This window comes from Lissotriton helveticus, chromosome 4_1, assembly GCF_964261635.1.
Source record: "Lissotriton helveticus chromosome 4_1, aLisHel1.1, whole genome shotgun sequence".
In the NCBI taxonomy this organism is placed as follows: Eukaryota; Metazoa; Chordata; class Amphibia; order Caudata; family Salamandridae; genus Lissotriton; species Lissotriton helveticus.
The window spans coordinates 566,941,047-566,961,734 of record NC_136063.1 but is presented as its reverse complement, the minus strand read 5'-3'; the positions used below and the strand labels follow the sequence as shown (position 1 = coordinate 566,961,734).

Genomic DNA, 20,688 nt, shown 5'->3' with positions numbered 1-20,688 from the left:
AAAAAAGTTGGCATTTGGTGCAGGAAAGTCTACCGGACATAGGTGTCCCACTCTTTGCTCTTAAAAAGAACAGGAGCATTGGTGAAATGATTACATCTACTAGACCACCTCCAAAGAGAGACTCTCAAAGCACAATCTTTGGTACCAATCCAGTCAAAGGGCACCGCAAATGCGGGACCTGTTCCGTCTGCGATCTGACAATAGAAGGCTCGCTGTTCACGGATGGTAACAGGTTTTGGCGTCACAACGAACATACGAATTGTAAGACCAAGTACACTGTGTACGCCATACAGTGTCCGTGCAAGAAGTTGTACATCGGTAAAACTACGCAGGAGGTCCGTCAAAGAATCATTCAACATCGATCGAGGATTAATAACAAAACCATGACAGCACCTCTGGTCTCTCATTTCCTGCAACAAAAACACTCCTGTCTTGACATCAGATGGACTGTTCTGGCCGTTATCAGGGGTGGCACTGGTGACCCTGATCTCCGGCTTTCCCAGAAGGAAGCGTACCTCATACTGAAATTCGATACATCCAACTCCGGTCTGAATGAAATGTCTGAGACTGGCAGTTTGTGAATTCTCTCCAACTCTCGGTGTTGAGTTTGGCTGTGCTGCATCTTTTATTCATTTGCTAAAAATCTATGTTCGCTCTTACCTAGCGAGTGTGCCACACGATTACTCAACTGGGTATGGGATGTTAGAGCTGTCCTCACTATTTGCAAATCTGTGTCATTTTGTGATTTCAGAGCTGTCTTTTCTGCCTGCGAATTTGAGCTTGTTGTTTTTTTTAAAAAATGGGTTGTAAATATGCTCTCCAAGTTGCATCGTTTACATAAGCGGGATTGTAATGTGTGGGGGAGCAGACTGTATCTCGTGTTATGCTCAGTCTGTCCTATGTGAAAATTGTGCCTGTTCTAAGCTAGAAAATTGGGTTGTAAATATGCTCGTAAAAATGCCCTCACTCACACATGTGTGATTGCAAATTGTGAGATTGTATCGCGTGTCATGTTCATTCTGTCCTTTATGAAAATTGCGAGAGACCGCAATGTCCGTGCAAGCAAGTTTGCCTGTGTTCGAGTTCAATTGAAACTGCAATGTCCAGCATTCCATAGGGTTGCCACTGACCACTCCCACCAGTCTTCTTGACCCGGTAGTTTTAAAATACTCTTGTTAGCAGCCGCGTTCTATCCATAGACTGAACGCCGTGTGGGCACGAACGATTGATTCCTCGTTAACGAGTAAGTGCGCAGGGCTTTTCTGCAATTTTCTCAAGCACAATGATGTGTGCTGGCCTATAGACCATGGGAGTAATACGCAATTATTTCTACCCTTTTGCAGCGGGCTCCGGTTAAATAGACACCGTGTGTTGGCCTGAATTGGGTTACGTGCCGAGGCACCCCCATCGCTCACTTTTGATGTAGAATTCAGGTAGGAACGGTCCCTTTGACTGGCGGTTTTCTTATAATCGACGGTCTCACTGCCTTGGAATGTTTAATTAATAGTGTACTTTTTCTTGTGGCCACTCCCTCAGATACTACCTTCACTGCAATATGAGAGCGACACATCATCCTTGAGTGTGCACCGCATTGCGGGCACTATATTCGCAGTCCATCAGTGTGTCAACCGCAGGTATGATACACATACGTTGAGACCTTAAGCTAATCCATTGTCCCATACATAATGGGTTACTGACCGTGTTGAGCACTCTTTATTAATGAATTAATTTTTTACATTAATTTTTTACATGTTTTTTCAGATTCGAATGCTTTTTTTTTTGCGATTTACCCTCACTACGGCATCGCTTGCGGCCTTGTGCAGGTAATTACTCCCCTACTTTCTTTGGAGTCAGAGTAGGTTGTCATAGTACTATGAGTTTTAATTGACACCCACTCCTGATGTTTTTTCAGATTGATTGTTCCCAGTCCCTGTCCTGAAGAGAACCTAGAACATCCTGGTTCGAAACGCGTCGACATTCCCACCCTGTGGCAATCTTAAAGGGTGCCGCTAGGACACAATTAATGTCATGGTTTGGACCCTAGCTGTGTAACCCTCAAGAAATATTCGACCACAGGTTTTGATAGATAGGCAGGCACTTATTTCCACCTCAATCCCGCCTGTCCCTTGGGTGTATTATTCTAAGGACTGGTTTTCCTTTGTGTTTCATGCATCATTTCTGCACTGTACATAACTGCAATTTATTTGTACTACTATATGCTTTATTGTTTTGGGTGTGTTATTATATGTTTCGTTTGATTCGATTGTTGTAAATATTGTACATTTGTAATATTGGATTTTTGTAGATACTATGTACATGAACTCACTGTTCTGATGGTCATTTTGTTTGTGCTTGTTTTGAGACTTTAAGAAATTTAAAAAAAAAACGATAAAATAAATGCGTTTGGAATAATTATCCAGTGGTCACGTGGTACGTATTGACTACGTGGCTGTAGAATTTCTTTGAGAATTGTTCCCTGTCCAGCCATTTTTCTTCTGTTTTCCCTGTTGTTGAGATCCGGGCTGGGTAGATGTAGGATCCAAAATCTTCATTGTTTCACAATTTGGAGCCATAATAAAGGCATATATTTAGAAAAATACATTTTACGGGATTATCTCTCGTAAATGTGCCCAGGGATCTGCTTAAGGGAGGGGACTTTTAAGTGTTCGGGATTATGAATTATAATCCCATGATGGATCGCTCAGTTTGGGGTAAAAGTGAATTACGACCGTGGCCACATTTTGAACAACCCCTACTATCATGTTTTCATGAAGAGGGACCTGCTAATGTGATCACTGCATTAAGAGGACCCTCCTGTGATTCTTTCTGTAGGCATCAGGAAGCAAGGTCTCTGGTTTTTACTCTTGCAGTAAACTGTCCTCGAGTTGGAGTTGCCCCACAGTTCGGATCATTTTTCTACTGGTCCTATTGGCAAACAAGCAAACTATTTGAAAATAAAATTATTGTTGACGTTTTCACATCAGATTACCACTTACAAGGGTGCTCAATAGAGCTCCAAATTATTACTGTGCATGAATGCCCGAGAACAAAACAACCGTGTTCTGGGGTTATTCCTGATGTACATTGCCCCAAACTATACTATACAGATGTTTTTCCTAGGAAGAAAATTGGTATTTCATTGGAAGACGAATGTGCGAGAAGAGTATGGGACAGCTTGCTCAAATCACATATCTAACAGTATAACCTCCTATTGTCACCTGAATATTAAGCGTGGATAGAAGTTTAGAACACCACCATATGCACAAATATGGTCAGCAATACAGACAACAGTTGTTTCAAGTTTGAGCTAGTGTCAATTTGGACAGATTTGTAAAAAGTGAATTTGCTTTGATTAACTGGAAGAAAGGGCATCTTTCAGATGCTATATGCTATTCTTGATGCTCGCCACTAGTTGGCATGAAGGAGGTGTAAAATTATAGACAAGGCCTGATGTCATTAGTAACCTGATACGTTCCTATCTATTAGCTCGAGTGAAAACTGCCATCACATTGATCAGATTTAGTCAGGGATTGAAATAACCAAATCGCTCAATGCAAATCATGTGCATGTTCAAGTTTCACATTAAGGCGTGGACATTTTAATGACATTTTCTGAGTTTTGCAAAGTTGTTCCTTACAGGCACTTTTAGTCATTGAAATTTCTCTTAACAATGCATTTCTTTTATAGCACACAGATGCAATAAGTTTTAAATGTAGTTATCTAAAATCTCATTTGTTTGAAAGATTGAACTTAAAATGCCTTTTAAAATACAGCACTCGCGTACACTGTACATTAATATGGGACTCGTATCTATTAATTTAATGTTCTTCGGTTTAAGTGACATGACTTTGCTAATTTATTAGGCATTAAGGTATTTTTTTTAAATCTGTTTAGCTTTCTATGTGCCTTCACAGGTTCTATTCCACCCCAAAACAAGTACCCCAAAACAAGTATGTGTGCAGTAACAACCAATTACAAAAATGTCCAGCTTCACTGCATCACCAAGCACTGTAAACCGCAACTAAAATAAATGGTTTCATTGTTAAGTAACACAAAACTAGCATGCCACAGCTATATTTTACAGGAGAAATGCACAGAAGACAGAAAGCATGCCTGCTGCACAACACTGCGTCACATATTGTCTGGCTACATACAGCAAGATGTTAGCACCTGGAAAATAATTTCACTCCAGGAAGAGAAGAGAGAAAATCAGGGTGGTAGAGAAATGTTAGATCCAATGATCTGACGATAGGCACCATCAAGCACCCAGTGAAGGGAAGATAAAAAGACATATCACGAACAGGCAACAAACAATGGCTAACAAATGACCGCACCCAGAGCAAAGCAGACAGCAGCTTATTTAAATACATGGACTGAATGACTCTGCCTATTATAGATGTATAGGCTTGACAAATTCTGTGATGTGAAATTAGGAAAGGATAGAATTTCTGTGGGACGAAATTCATACACTCAATTGCCTCTTTTCTTTTACAGATGAACCACTTAAATGCGGTTACAACATGCACAAAGACCACACTTCCCATGCTATAAAGTATTTAGAAACTGACGGTCGAAAATATATGTAGATATATAAATATTCATACATATATTTGCATAAAAATAAACATGCGTGGGGAGGCAGTGCCATAGGGAGCATTGTTTGCACCTATCCGTACTTACAAACACTGCTGGATACAAATCGGCAGGAATGTCTTTTCTACGCAGATCCTGGCAAGCCTATATATAACTATAGACATCTGTCATTCGCAAAGAAATACCTGCACTCAGAGAAAAGGTGGTACCTGAGCTGGGAAACTGGAAGACATTGTGCTGCATTTGGGGACTCGAGACAGGGCCAAACTGTCCTCCCATGTTTCCCATCATCCCCTGGTTAGCCAGATTAATCTGGGAGCCATGCAAGGAGCTGTGAGAGAGGAGCTGTGACCCCGGACTGGGGGACACCGGGGAGAAAGGACTGGTGAAAGGTGGTGGAGATGTAAGTCCAGTACCGTAGTTTGGTGGAAATGGAAACTGCTGTGCATTTGCCTGTGGGATCCGTGGATTGCTCATTGTTGCTGGAATACCACCAGAAGCTACAATGCTGGGCGTCATGTTCAAACCTTGCCCTCGCATTAGCATAGTCCTCTGTTGCACTTGTTGTTGCTGCTGCTGCTGCTGCTGTTGTTGTTGTTGCTGCTGCTGCTGCTGCTGCTGTTGTTGTTGTTGCAACTGTCTTTGTCTCAGGTGGTGACTCAGTATCTCTCTCTGCCTCTGAGCCAGCATCTGTGCATTGATAGGACCCTGCGAATGTTCAAAACAATTAATGTACATTATGTTTGTTGTGTGAAAACAATTTTGCAGGTTATACACATTTAGAGCATTTCTCCAGCCACACAGTAGATGGAATATGCTACTTACCAGTATGCATCTGTTCTTGGCATGTAGGGCTGCTGACATTTATATCTGTGCATAGATCGCCGCCTAGTGTTGGGTCCGGATGATTGCACATTGTTGTCCTGGAAGAGTCTTCAAAGTATCACAAGATAGGTGGCTCCTCCCCTGGACTACAGTGCGCATGGGCATCCTCTCCAACCTTAGATTGTTTTTTGCCATTGTGGCAGAGGTGGAGTGTTGTACAGTAAGAGATGTCAATGCAAGAAAGTGAGAGTTAGAATGAATGCTACAGCTGCGACAGGCACCGGGGAGGAGGGTGGGCGAAATGAATGTCAGCAGCCCTACATGCCAAGAACAGATGCATACTGGTAAGTAGCATATTCCGTTCGTGGCATGTGGGCTGCTGAATTCATATCTGTGCATAGAATGTATAGCAGTTTCTCCCTTAGCGGTGGCTACCTGTGCCAGCTGCAGCAGTCTGAAACAGAGTTTTTAGAACAGCCTGTCCTACAGCAGCTTGCTGTTTGGAATGTACATCTACACAATAGTGTTTTGTGAAAGTATGTATGGTGGACCATGTGGCTGCCTTACATATTTCCTTTAGAGGAATGTTTCCTGGGAAAGCCATGGATGCCCCATTTTGAGTGTTGAATGAGCTCTTGGGGGAACTGTTAAAGTGCGTTTTGCCTTAAGATAACATATCTGAATGCACTTAACAATCCATCTTGCTATCCCAGATTTGGAAATGGGGTTGCCTTTGTGTTGTGGTGAAAAAGCAACTAACATCTGTTTTGTTTTCCTGAAATCTTTTGTTCTGTCTATGTAATATAGGAGAGCCCTTTTAACATCTAGTGTGTGCAGGGCCCTTTCAGGTACTGACTGTGGATTTGGGAAGAACACTGGCAGTTCTATTGTTTGATTGATGTGGAAATGGGACACCACTTTTGGCATGAATTTAGAGTTTGTCCTAAGCACGACCCTATTAGCGTGGATTTGGAAGAATGGCTCTTGAATAGTTAGGGCTTGCAGCTCGCTAACTCTTCTAAGCGAAGTAATTGCTACGAGGAACGCCACCTTCCATGTCCAAAATTGTATTTCACATGAGTGTAGAGGCTCAAAAGGTGGTCCCATTAGTCTGGTTAAAACGATGATTAGGTTCCAGACTGGTGAAGGTGGGTGTCTTGGGGGGGTTACTCATTTGAGTCCATCCATGAATGCTTTAATTGCAGCACTCCGAATAGGGAAAGGTGTTGCCTGTTCTGAAGGTAAGCTGCTATGGCAGCTAAGTGTATTCTTATGGACATATATGCTAGACTGCAGCGATGTAGGTGCAAAAGATAGCATATGATATTTTGAGTTGATGTGTCGAGTGGGTTTATGTCATTGTTGTTACAGTAAATGACAAAACGTTTCCACTTTGCCGCATAGCATGCTCTTGTGGTAGGTCTTCTTGCCTCTTTGATAATGTGCATGCAGTCAGGAGGTAAGTTTAGGTAGCCAAACTCTATGACTTCAGGAGCCAGATTGCAAGGTTCATCTGCTGTGGATCTGGGTACTGAATGTCTCCATGGCTCTGGGTTAAGAGACTGGGCGTTAGTTTTAGTCTTTGATGAGGCACCACGGAAAGTTCTAGGAACGTGGTGTACCACGGTTGCCTCGCCAATGTTGGAGCAACTAGGATTAGCGTCATGGAGTGTTGGCGCAGTGTGCGTGCCACTAGCGGTATCAACGGTGCTGGTGGAAAAGCGTAGGCAAATTTGCCTGACCAGTTCATCCATATCGCATTGCCCTGAGACTGCGGGTGTGGGAACCTTGCGGCGAAGTACCGGCATTTTGCATTTTGTTTTGTGGCAAACAGGTCTATCTCTGGTTGTCCCCACTGTTGGAAGTATGGTTGAAGCACTGTGGGATGAATCTCCCACTCGTGTATTTGTTGGCTGTGTCTGCTGAGCAGATCCGCTATTTGATTGTCCTTGCCTGGGAGGTGTTCGGCCATGAGAAAAATGTTTCTCTGAATGGCCCACTTCCACATGCTTTGAGCTAGATGTGACAGCTGTGGAGAGTGTGTTCCTCTCTGTTTCTATATGTAGTACATCGCAGTCATGTTGTCCGTCCGGATCAACACGGTCTTGTTGCACCGATGTACTTTGAAAGATTTCATTGCCATAAAAATTGCCATCAGCTCCAGTAGGTTGATGTGCATTTTTTTCTGTTGCATGGTCCATAAGCCCTGTATTGTGTGGTGGAGGACATGGGCTCCCCACCCTACTAGGGATGCGTCCGTCGTTAAGACTACTTGTGGTACAGGCTCTTGGAACAGTCGTCCTTTGCAAAGGTTTTGTGGGTTCCACCAATGCAGAGAGTTGTATGCACGACTGGTCAACAACACTAGGTTGTCTAATTGGCCTTGAGCCTGGTTCCACTGACGTGCTAGGCACTCCTGCAGCGGACGCATGTGTAGTCTTGCGTGAGGGACTATGAAAATGCATGAGGCCATCATACCTATTAGTTGCATAAACACTCGGGCCGGGAGCGAGTGTTGGGGCTTGAATCTTTGGATTAGTGTCTGAATGCTGTTTATTCTGACAGAATTCGGCTGTGCTTTCCCTGTCAGAGTGTCTATTGTCGCTCCCAGGTATTGTTGTACGTGGGCAGGCTGAAGATGGGACTTTGGGTAGTTCAGCGAGAAACCTAAACTGTGCAGGAGGTGAATAGTGCGTGACATGTGGCTGGCACATTGCTGGGCTGACTGTGCTTGTATTAGCCAGTCGTCCAGATATGGATAGACATGAATATGCTGTCTTCGGAGATGTGCAGCTACTGTCGCTAGGCACTTGGTAAACACTCTGGGGGCTGTTGTCACCCCGAAAGGAAGGACTTTGAATTAATAGTGCTGATTTTGTATGGTGAACCTGAGATATTTCCTGTGTGCTGGGTGTACCGGTATATGGAAATATGCATCCTTGAGGTCTAGTGTTGCGAGGAAGTCTCCTTGACGCAACAGTGGTAATACCTGCTGTAGAGTGAGCATGTGGAAATGCTCCGATAAAATGTATTGGTTTAAGGGTCTGAGGTCCAAGATTGGCCTGAGAGACCCGTCTTTTTTGGGGATTAGAAGTAGAGTGAGTATACCCCTGTACCCTGGTGTTCTAAGGGTACTAGTTCTACGGCCCCTTTTTGTAGCATGCTGATGACTTCTTGCTGCAATAAGTGTAGGTGTTCTGCGGACATAGGACGGTGTTTTGGGGGTATGTTGGGTGGTGTGGAGATTAATTCTAGGCAATAGCCATGCTGGATAATTTGCCTCACCCACCTGTCTGTAGTTATGTTTTCCCAGACTTGCAGGAACTGCTGTAATCTTCCCCCGACCGGTGTTACATGGTCTGGGGGCAGTGACAAGAAGTCACTGCTTTGTATTGGTAGAGGATCTGGTGGTGTTATTCCCTCGTCCTCTACCTTTGCTGTTATTGCCACGGTATCCACCTCTATTGTTATTGTTGTAGGTGGTTTGCGTGTTCCCTTTGTTGTATGAGGTTTGCTGCGCTGACCCTCCTCTTGCAGCTCCTCTGTTGCCGGAGCGACGAAAGGAGCCGCCTCTGTATTGTTGTGACTGCAAGGCTCCCATAGACTTGGCTGTCTCGGTATCCTTTTTCATTTTGTCTAATATTGTGTCCACATTAGGGCCAAACAAATAGTCAGGGTTCACTGGCTGATTAAGTAAAGTGGTCTGAACCTCATTTTTGAACCCAGAGATGCGGAGCCACGCATGTCTTCTGAGCATGACACTGGTATTGATAGCCCTGGCTGCTGTGTCAGCTGCGTCTAACGCACACTTGATGGAGGCGTTAGATATTAACTTCCCCTCCTGTATAAGGAATTCTGCCTGTTCCTTATAAAGGTCAGGTAGATGCTGGAGAAGGTGCTCAAGTGTGTCGTAGTGTGCCCTGTCATACCTGGCTAACAGGGCTTGTGTGTTAGAGATTCTCCATATGTTAGCTACTTGAGCAGCGACCCTTTTGTCTGAAGCCTCAAAAACTTTAGACTCCTTGTCTGGAGGTTGAGCCTCGCCTGTAGTTTGAGAATTAGCACGTTTACGTGCATTGGACACTACCAAAGAGTCCAATGGCAGCTGTCCTTTAATGTATGTAGGGTCCACTGTTGCTGGCCTATCTTTCTTTTCTATCCTTGGGTTAATGACTCTTGCCCTGGTTGGTTCCTTAAATATGTCCCCTGCATGTTTAAGCACCCCTTTTAGCATTGGCAATGTTTTCACCGATCTTTCAGAAGTGTTGAAAGTGTCGAAAAGGAAGTCCTCCTCAATGGGGTCTGCATGCATTTCCACGTGGTGGTTGTATGCTGCTCTTTCGATTAATGCATTGAAAGCAGCTATGTCCTCTGTAGGTGAAGTTTTTACAGAGTATGCTGCAGTATCCTGCATGGTCTGTGAGTCTACGGGATCTACATGACCAGACCACGGTTCATTTTGGTTGCCTTGGTCATCATCCACTGGATAATTATACAGTTCATTATCATATTCCATATCCTCCTCCGTGCGTGTGGGAGAATATGTATAAGTTTCTTGCACATGTGTGCTGATGGGCTCAAAGAGAGTTGGAGATGTAGCAGAGTCTCTTTTCTTTTTGAGTGGAATGCGGTAGGTTTCAGCAGAAGTGTCTGGTCTGATTTTCCGTTTTAGGACGGTAAGTTTGCCAGTATCTGGGTCCACATACAGTTTTGTTTGCTCCTCTGTGGAGGGCTCTTGCTCTTCATACGCTTAAGCCCTTTTCCCTGTTATCGCCTTTTTTGTGTGTGTCGGTTCGATTTCCGTTGTCGGTTCGACCGTCCTTTGGCGTATGTGCATCGGCAGTCTGAATTTTATCGGTCCGAGGCTCTTTTGTGCTTCAACAGTCTTTTTAGGCTGTATGACCTTTTTCGGTGCCGGTAGTGTTATCGACCCAACAATCTTTGTTTGTTCGATAACCACTTTGTGGCCTTGTGTCTTCTTTGGAGCCTGTTGTTTTGGAGCGACGTTTTGCCTCGACTCGATCGCCCCCTTGGGCTCGATTCTGGTCTTCGGCTCGAGTGTCCCCGTATGCACCGTCTTTGGCTTCTCACCTTGTTGTCTCGGTTCGACAACCGTTTTCCGCTGGAGTCCTTGGTTTGTGTTGCCTGGCGTCGACGTCGATCTCGTCGGTTCGACGGCTTTTAGTTTAGGCATGTCTCTGGGCGTACTGGCTCTCGGCTCGACAGCCCTGATATGCGACCCAGCTATGTCGACGGCCATTTTGTGTTTGGTCGGCGTCGATGGAACCACACCTTTCGGTCCGAAGAGCGGGAACTCTATTAGTTTTGGTTTCGGTTTTGCTTCTGTAACTTTCAGTTTCGATATTACCAGGGAATGGTAATGTTGCACCGATGGCTCTTGCCGTATGTTCTTAGCCGGGCTGGATTGCGGGGCTATAGAATCGATGTTTAGATCTTGGCTAAGGCCTTCCGGCGATGCCTCAACCTGAGCCGTTGGAAGCGTTTCAGTGAATGTACTGGGTCCCGTATATACGGTTGGCCCTGTGTCCTCGCCGGAGTCGTCCTCGACGGCTCCGATGCCTGGATTGTCGTCCCCTACCTCGACTATGTCGTCTTCTTCGTCGACCTAGTAGTTGGAGTCATGTTCCGACCCTTGCTCCGACTGCTGGTCTGAGTCCTCAGCTTCGACGATCTCTTCGTCGTCTTCAAAGATGTTCTCCGGGTCAGGCGCTGGCTTCTGCATCGTCTGCCTCGCTGCTCGTCGAACCCGAAGTGTTTTCTTTGAACGGAACTGCGCACAAGCTAAGCAGTCGGCTTCATTGTGTTCAGGAGATAAACACTTGTTACACACTGGGTTTTTATCTATGTGTGGAAATTTTGAGTTACAATTGGGGCATCTTTTGAATGGACTTCGTTCCATCGACGATTGGCCCTTGGTGTCGAGAAGGCCCGCGGCCCGATTCGACGATTTGAGTAGAAAGCAACCGAAAGGAAGTAGTCGTTACCGATCGGATAACAATACCGACGACCCCGAAGGTCTTTTGGCCTTTTAGAAAAAGTTTTTTATCGATTCCAAACTCAGAGTTGGAAATCACATCCAAACCCAATGGCGGAAAAAAACAATCTAAGGATGGAGAGGATGCCCATGTGCACTGTAGTCCAGAGGAGGAGTCACCTATCTCGTGATACTTCGAAGACTCTTCCAGGACAACAATGTGCAATCATCCGGACCCAACACTAGGCGGCGATCTATGCACAGATATGAATTCAGCAGCCCACATGCCTCGAACGCACCACTAACAATTCAGATATCAAAACAATGAACAATTCAGTAAACAGATTACACACATTACATCTAGACTACTTCACAGTGGCATTAATGTGGGCAATGATTCCAATGCCACAAACTCTGGCCATAATATTAGTCACCTTCTCTCTTGACACCAGTGACAGAGCGCGACAATAGCCTGCCCCACAACAGGATGAAGCCAATAACTGCAGAACATGAACCGTCCCTTACGGATGGATAGCATGATGCATCTGATCTGTTGGAAGGTCTGCTTGATCTTCAGAGCAACTCAATATGATGTCCAAGCCAATAATTTTAACCCTGCCACATGGCCCAGGTCATCACAGGCACCTTTAGCAAAACCCAATGACTGCTATCTATGGTGCTCTCTTCGACAAAAGCTCAACAGGTCCTAGTAGTCACACAGCATGGGGTCAGAGGAACACTTTGATGTCTACAAGAATCAGCATTAATTATCTAAGAAGTGAACAGTACCTATTTTCGTGGAAAAAACGTTCCTCACAATGTTTGGGCAAAGAATAAATCATCTAGATGAATTGCAAAAATTCAGCTTTACTGTCGACAACTGGTGACAAACTCCTAAACAACATAAATCAAACAAATGGTGCATACATATTGTAATTCACAGTACCTGCTCCCTCACCTGTGTCGGGACTCCTGGCCGAAGTGAGAGATTCATGTTAGCCACATTGTTTATTTGATTTATTTGTGGTTGACGGTTCTAAAAAAAGGAAAAAAGAATATGAGCTAATTTCGATTGAATGCCGTTTGTGGCTGAGTATTGTGTGACTATCATAACGTTCTTGTTTATATTCAGCACTTTAATTAGGTTTTCACCATCTGTGAGTGCAGAACAGCACATTTCACAGTTCATACTTAAAATTCCACAATTTTCCACCCAGATTTACTCGCCAGGACGAGGGTGTGTGAGCCTGGAGCCACATTCCATTGGTAATGATGGAAGCATTGATCAATGGTCTTAAAACAGTAATTGATAATTTACAGATCATAATTTGAAACAAGTGGAAAATACAGGTACTAGTCAAGATGCCTCGAAAAAGAAAAAGAAAATGTTATAAGCATCTGTCATAAAGTATAGTGTTGTAGATGTACATGCTCTGCAAACTCCTGCCATCTAGTGTTTAGCTCGGACGTTTGCAAGTTATTATTCTTTAAAGACTTCTTTTGAGTCACAAGTAACTCCTCCCTTGGTCCACAATGCGCATGGACACTGGCTCTATGTTAGATCGTTTTTTGCAAAGCAGGTCACAATGTATGTTGGGTGAGTCTAGTGTAGCACAATATGCAAATTGTGCAGTGTCAGCTGAGTAACATAAGAAGAGATCTGCAATTATCACCAGCTTCCAGGGAGGAGGGTGGGTGCATGTACATCTACAGCACGGCATGTTACGAACAGATGCTAGGTAAGGTACATTACACTTTCCATTTGTATCATGTGTGGCTGTAGATATGCTTGTCCTGTGTAGACTAAAAAGCGGCACCATCCATAAGCGCCGACTAGTGAGCAGATGATGACAATAGCTGGAACAAAGTCCTTACAACTGTCTGGCCAACCACAACCTGTTGGGGGGTTATATGTCCACATAGTAGTGCTTGGTAACAGTGTATGGGGTTGACAAGATGGCTGATTTGCAGATATCAGCTAGCGGAATATTCCCAAAGAAAGCCAAAGATGGCCCTTTCTATCGGGTGGAGAATGCCCTGGGAGGGATAGGTAACTTTTAGCTTTGTTGTAGTAAGTTTGGATGCACTTGGATTTGCACTTTTACTATCCATCTTGCTATACCTGCCAAAAAGATGGGATGGCTCTTGTAAGGTTTGGTGAAGGCTACAAAGCGCGGATTAGACTTGAGAAAAAGTGTGGTACTGTTAATGTAGAACATTAGAGATGTTAACATCTAGCTACTGTGAATCCCTTTTTGTTACTGAATATGGTTGCAGAAGGAAGACTGGCAGCTCTATGGTCAGACTGAGGTGCAAGTGTGATTAAGCTAACTTTGGGAGAAATTTGGGAATGGTCCGGACAATAACCATATATCTGTGAAACTGAATGAATGGCTCTTGTAAGGTGAGTGCACCTCACTAATGGGCCAGAGGGAAGTTATTGCTACCAAGAAGGATACCTTCCAGGAAAGGAACTGTAGGGGACCGGAGTATAAAGATCCGAAATGTGACCACATAAGCCTCATGAAGACTATATTATGGGTCCAAAGGCGGAAGGGGGTAATTTGAGGTGTTATGATCCTCCACGAAAGCCTTGCTTAATGGTATTCTAAAGAGGGAAATAAGTTCCCACTTTTGCATGCAAGCGGGATATAGGCGTTTTGATACATAGGCAAGGCATGATTGCAGTAAATGTAAAAAAACAGCAGACCGTGTCCTGGACCGTAGCAGTCAAGTGGTATATATTTATTGAAAGGCAAAAATGGACAAAAAGTTTCCATTTTGCAGTATACCAGGCCTGTAAGGTGGGTCTACATGCCTCCTGCAGAATGGTCATGCATAGCTGGTGGAGGTATAGGTATCCAAACTCTACGACTTCAGGTGTCAGACCGCTAGATAAAGCAGTCTTTGGTCTGGGTGTCTCATCCAGCCTTGGTCTGGTTGAAATGGCCTGGCATGACTATCAACTTCTCATAGGGGCTGATGGACATTTCCAGGAGCATGGAGTATCAGGAGTATCTGCCCTAAATGGGGCCACCAGGGTGAGCACACTGAACACTTGTTTCATTTCCCTCACCAAGTACCGGAGAGGATGAAAAATGAAGGCAAAGACCAGTTCATCCACAGTGCATGTGCCTGTGGGAAGCTGGAAGCCAAGCTTCCCCATTTTGTTTTTTAGGGGGTGGCAAATAGATCTATTTGTGGGGTGACCCAATGCTGGAAGCCCATCTATAGGACTTGAAGATTGAATTCTCACTTGTGGACTTGTTGAGGCGCCCTGCTTACCAGGTCTACAAAATCATTGCACATCCCTGGAAGATGTTCCACTAAGAGTTTAATGATGTGCGAGATTAACCAATGTCAAATCCCTGCACTAGTGTTGAGATCTGGCTGAACGGGAAGAGTGTGTGCCACCTTGTTTCTGCAAATAATACATGGCTGTCGTATTGTCCCTCTTGAGGAAGACTTCCTTCTCCTCACTGACCTGGAAGGCGGCTTTGAGAACAATGCGTATGGAAGGTAGTTATAGGTAACTGAAGTGGCAATCAGAGTGCTGAGGAGCCTACACTACTTGCAAAACTTTGGCACCAAGAGGGAAGCGTCCATGATAAAGGTCACCTTGTTCAGTGGGTCTGAGAAAGGCCTGCCCTACAACAAGTTGTTGCTGTTCCACCAATGCAAAGAGAGGTGAGTGTTGGCCTTAACCAACACTAGATCTCCCCAAAGACTCTCCCTTGTTACCACTACCTCTCAAGGCAGTTTTTAAGGGGACATGTGTGAAACATGACGTGCAGTACAATGTGAATGCATGAGGTCATCACTTCTAGAAGAAGCTGATGACTGGACTGAAAATTAGCAGAAGCTGTGTGAATACCACCACTTTCTGGTGGTGGGGGTAAGTCTTCCTTGTAACTACAGTCAACAAAGTACCAGTAAGGGCAGCATCTGTTGAGGTGGGACTTGTTAGCATTGATGGTGAATCCCAAGATGTAGAGCAGGGAAATCATTGTGCTTGTGTGCTAGGCATTGCTGTCTACTGCTGCTCTTGATCAGCTTAATCATCGAAGTAGGGGAGGGTGTGAGTGCCCCGAGTCCTGAATGGGTGGCTACCACTGTTAGGCATCGTCCAACCACTTTGCAGGAATGAAAAAAGGGGATAAATCTATACATGACAGTAGGAAAAGTAACATACAAGGCACGAGGATGTCCAAGAAAATTTGACAAAATATGGGGCCCATGGCAGAAATACTATGGAAGTGCGTCTACTGGAGATGACACCCAATCTCAAAATAACACAAGTAAGACGACACCAGGAGGGGAACACAAGATACCCATTGACAAGCAGAATGCCTGTACCAATGAATATATTCGGAACGGTTTGTACCAACTAGTAATCAGATGTTACTTGTGTATAATACTGGGTTAACAACCATTACAACGCAACTTTTACAACGGACTACTTTTACAACGCAACTTTTACAACGCAGGATCCATTACAACGAACTACCATTACAACGCATTTTTTTACAACGCAATACCTTTACAACGCATACCCTTACAACGTAAGTATTGGTAAGTATATAATTATAATAAAAATGGTTTATTTTTGGGTTTTTGGGTAAAGGGGTATTTTTAGGGTTCAGGGCTAGGTTTGGGTTTTTGGATAAAGGGGTATTTTTAGGGTTCAGGGCTAGGTTTGGGTTTTTGGGTAAAGGGGTATTTTTAGGGTTCAGGGCTAGGTTTGGGTTTTGGAGTAAAGGGGTATTTTTAGGGTTCAGGTCTAGGTTTGGGTTTTTGGATAAAGGGGTATTTTTAGGGTTCAGGGCCAGGTTTGGGTTTTTGGGTAAAGGGGTATTTTTAGGGTTCAGGGCCAGGTTTGGGTTTTTGGGTAAAGGGGTATTTTTAGGGTTCAGGGCCAGGTTTGGGTTTTTGGGTAAAGGGGTATTTTTAGGGTTCAGGGTTAGGTTTGGGTTTTTGGGTAAAGGGGTATTTTTAGGGTTCAGGGCTAGGTTTGGGTTTTTGGGTAAAGGGGTATTTTTAGGGTTCAGGGCCAGGTTTGGGTTTTTGGGTAAAGGGGTATTTTTAGGGTTCAGGGTTAGGTTTGGGTTTTTGGGTAAAGGGGTATTTTTAGGGTTCAGGGCTAGGTTTGGGTTTTTGGGTAAAGGGGTATTTTTAGGGTTCAGGGCCAGGTTTGGGTTTTTGGGTAAAGGGGTATTTTTAGGGTTCAGGGCTAGGTTTGGGTTTTTGGGTAAAGGGGTATTTTTAGGGTTCAGGGCTAGGTTTGGGTTTTGGGGTACAGGGTAAAAATAAATTAAAAATAATATTAAATTAAAATAAATTAAATTAATTTTAATTAATTACATTTTAAAAAATATTATATACTTACCAATACTTACGTTGTAATGGTATGCGTTGTAAAGGTATTGCGTTGTAAAAAAATGCGTTGTAATGGTAGTTCGTTGTAATGGTTCCTGCGTTGTAAAAATTGCGTGGTAAAGGTAGGCGTTGTAAATGTATGCGTGGTAACGTCACACATCCATAATACTGATGTACTTCTGTAGTTTGCACCTTCAACTACGTTTATGTAAGTTATACAATGGTTGTATAAGAGAAAATAATAAAATATATACAAATAAAAAGAATGTAACTAATCGGTGTTTGAGCTGGTTATGCCTATGGACACTGTCTCCTCTCCCCTCTTTCTGTACTCTTCTGGTGGGTTTTTGACAAATTCCTTATCTTCTCTCACTGAACCTGTTGGACCTGGAGAGAAGTCCAACAGAAATGGGTATGCACCAGCTACAACCGCTACTCTGTTGCCTGCAGCATTGAGTCATTTTCTCTCCTTATCAGGTAGAGGGACATCGCCTGTGGCTTGGGCGGAGGCTTTCTTGGAAGTGGCGTGAACCACAAAGGAGTGAGGCAGGACCTGACCCCTGATACATATGGGGTCGCTAATTGGGAGCTAGTACTTTTGTTCTAGCTTAGGTGTCACCCCCATAACCTTTAATAGCTCCTTAGAAATAATCTGGGAAAGATTTAAACATCCCTTTAAACATGGGTAGGAATTTGACGGTGCATTCAAACTTGGATAGAGTCTCCACTAGGAAGTCCTTTCCTTCTTGAAGAACACAACTGTGTGGTGCCTAGCAGCCCTCTGGATGTCATCTTGGTAGCCTGTGGTGTCATGAACAGGGAATGCTCTAATCCAACAATAGCCCAAATTAGAATATCAAAGGGGGCATTATAGTTAGGGGTCCCGGTTTTATGTTTAAAAAAAACTTTGTGGAGCATTTCTGTCTGTAATAATCCATATATATTTTTTGCCCATCTTAGAGGTATTTATCCATATTTATTTTGCGGTTACTGAATAAATATGTCAAATTGTATATTTCCACATGTATTTAATTCACAAACGTGCACTCATACTTTGATGCCTGTCAAGTTTTAGCAAATTAAGGAGCCAAATATAACAAAACAATACAACCACAGGTAAATATTAGCAATATACTTCAAATATATGCTGAAATATGCCGTTATTAATAGATCTCATGCTCTTTTTCAACTCACCATGCAATCTATCTACTCATCTGTTTGCCTGGAATTCAAAGACAATATGGAGAGTCACTTAAAAGAAGTGTAATTTCCTGGATTTTTCCACTTCTAAAAGTAAATGAAGATGGGAAAAACATTGTTTTAGGTTTGTATTTATTTGTAAAAATCAGTAAAAACTGAAAACTTGGAGCCTTAATTATAGTCTTTACAGGGTCATCAGATGGCTCTGTGTCTAAGGGCTTGTCATATGGGTCGGTGGAATCATATTGACCGCCAGGGTCAGAAGAGGTATGTGGAAACCCCAAATGTGATTCTGGTGGAGACAGAAGAGGTGGTGTACATGAGTGTGATGGTGGAGGAGACAGCAGCAGTGCCAAATGAGGAACAGGGTTCCAGCCCCTGTGCTTCTTTGGCAGCAGGTTCTCTTTCGTGGTAGTGTTTCAGACCTTTGGCGGATGTGGTTTTGCCGAGATTTTCCATTGATGTGATGCATTAAGCAGACACTGCAGTCCGGCTTAGAGTGCTTCTTGCAGTATCTGCAATATCAGTTACTCAGATTCCTTGGACCCAGCGGTCGATGGAGTTTTCGGCATATACAAGATCTTCTTCAACAGTTTCGGTGGTGCCGTTGGCATGGATTTTGGATGCTTTTTGTCCCGGTTTAGAGTAAGGCGCATGAGTCCAGCAAGGCTCAACACCCTTCAGGAGAGACTAGGTTGACTTCAAAGTTTTCTATTGGTGCCAGCATGAGCCTTAAGTTGGTGGAGGCCCTGGAAGCAGCTTGTTCTTTTGTCAATGCTTGGGTCTCTATGACCAAACTCTGCAGGAGCAGTGCATTATCTCAGCGTGGGACCTCTTGACAACCTTATTTTGATTGCATGGCTCTCGGTGACTGTTGTGGTATTTACAACCCCTGGTGTCTTCTTGTTCGAGGGCCTTTGGACGTCAGCATTGATTCTACTTCTTGTCCTTGCGCGCTGAGCCTCTCAAGGATACAGTCTCTTGGCAGGGCACTTGCAAGGCTGCCAGGATTCCTAATAGAACTGGATCATCGCCTCTTTGCCAATGAAAGGCTCCACCGCCCCAAAAATATACGTAGTTCAGAGGGTGTTTGTATGTATATTTTGCAGTGTGTCCAGCGTCTCCCTGTTAAGTACCCTAAGGTTTTCTGGGCGAGGCAGGAATCCTAGGAGTTGTCGGCATAGTCTGGGGAGCGGCAGAGATTGCAGACATTGGGGTGATCTGACACAGACACTTGGAGTTGCACTAGCGGCAATGTTGGAAGGATATCCAGTTCTATTACTACCTTCTGGTCTGCATTCTCTCATGCCGATGGTCGAGCAATGCCTTATGGTCCCTGAAGGAAGCAAAGAGGCCCCAGCATCTCTGAGGCATCGAATAGTAGTCAGTGGTCCTCTGAAGGTGTCCAGTGGGATAGAGCAAAGAAGAGGTGTTGAAGAAGACACTTCCTCCGAATTGTCTGTGTTGAATTTGAGCCACGTGGACAGGAAAAAATGTTGAGGCACACAACTGACTCTGAGCCCTCTCTGTGTACGTTCACACCTGACAGCTGGAAACAAACCAATGTACCATAGAATCAATGCCCATAAGCATTATGGAAAATGGATCATTCAAAGTACATCTCCTGACTCAAACGCATTCTTTGAAGAAGAAGAACTTGCAACGGTCAGCACCCAACACTAGATGGCATTAGTATGCAGAGCATGTGCACATAACAATGTGTATTCGTAAAGTGCACATTTCACCATGGATATCTTGGAGCTGAATAACAGATGTTTATTGCTAACCAACTCAATGGTACTCATTTTATCGACCTCAGATGGATGAGTGGACCCACCGGGATTTGAACCTGTGACCATGAAGTCAAACACAGGCCAGGCGCCTGCAGTGGACGCATTAGTCCACTGAGCCACTAGACCCAGCTTTTTTTTTTTTACATACCATTTCTTTGAAAAATAGTAGTAATCGCAGACTTATCTACCCTAAAGCACATGAATGTATCTCCATTTGAAGTGTAAGAAACTTTCAAACTCCTAGCCAAGGAATCCTAAAACGGGTTACACTTCCCAGGAAGATTGAACTCTAACAAGTTTAGTGCTAAAATCCATTGGATGAACACAGACTAAACATATATCGACAAGATATTTCCCATGACCTACAAAAGCAGAACGCTGTACTAAATTGATGAGAATATCGATGGGGCTTTTGATTGCCCCTGCTGAACTTTAGAATGGTTCTAGCTTACTTCACTCTGCATGAAGAAGGTGATATATCCAAATGCCTCCTTTAATTGTTTTTGGGACTTTTAAAGCACTCAACCAAACATCAATCCTCATGTTGTCTCTATTGAGAAAGTGAGACCGCACTGACCTCTAAGCTGTTCTGCTCTACTTTCAGTCAATCAATAGCTCCTACACTGCAGCCTACCACTGGCACGCCACACACCACTTGAAAGCTTACCTGAGATTGGACTGACGATAGAGAGGCATACTTGGTGTGTTGCAATGACCTGCTTTGAATCTGCTACATCAAAGTGACCCAGTAACAAAACATGTATGTTCCATCCCTCTAGCAACATACATTCTGAGACCACACTCTTTGTCAATATTTCTCCTGACTCATGTTACAATCACTAGCTAGTCTTTCCTAATTAGAGGTGCAAGCTCTTAAAGAAATCCCTCAAAATCGCTGCACAAGTT

The 20,688-nt window shown here is 43.9% G+C and overlaps 1 protein-coding gene across 12 annotated transcripts in view; it reads right to left on the bottom strand.

Moving 5' to 3' along the window:
• The window catches only part of NCOA2 (nuclear receptor coactivator 2), a 1,089,938-nt gene that overhangs the window by 130,709 nt on the left and 938,541 nt on the right, over nt 1–20,688 (bottom strand). For 10 of the 12 annotated variants that reach the window (XM_078687164.1, XM_078687166.1, XM_078687171.1 and 7 more), the window contains 2 exons: nt 12,372–12,449; nt 4,803–5,301 (listed from right to left, as the gene is read on the bottom strand). In XM_078687164.1, coding sequence (XP_078543290.1) covers nt 4,803–5,301; nt 12,372–12,449 — 577 coding nt within the window. The remainder of the gene's footprint in view (nt 1–4,802; nt 5,302–12,371; nt 12,450–20,688) is intronic. The other 2 variants (XM_078687175.1, XM_078687176.1) reach the window with 1 other exon arrangement.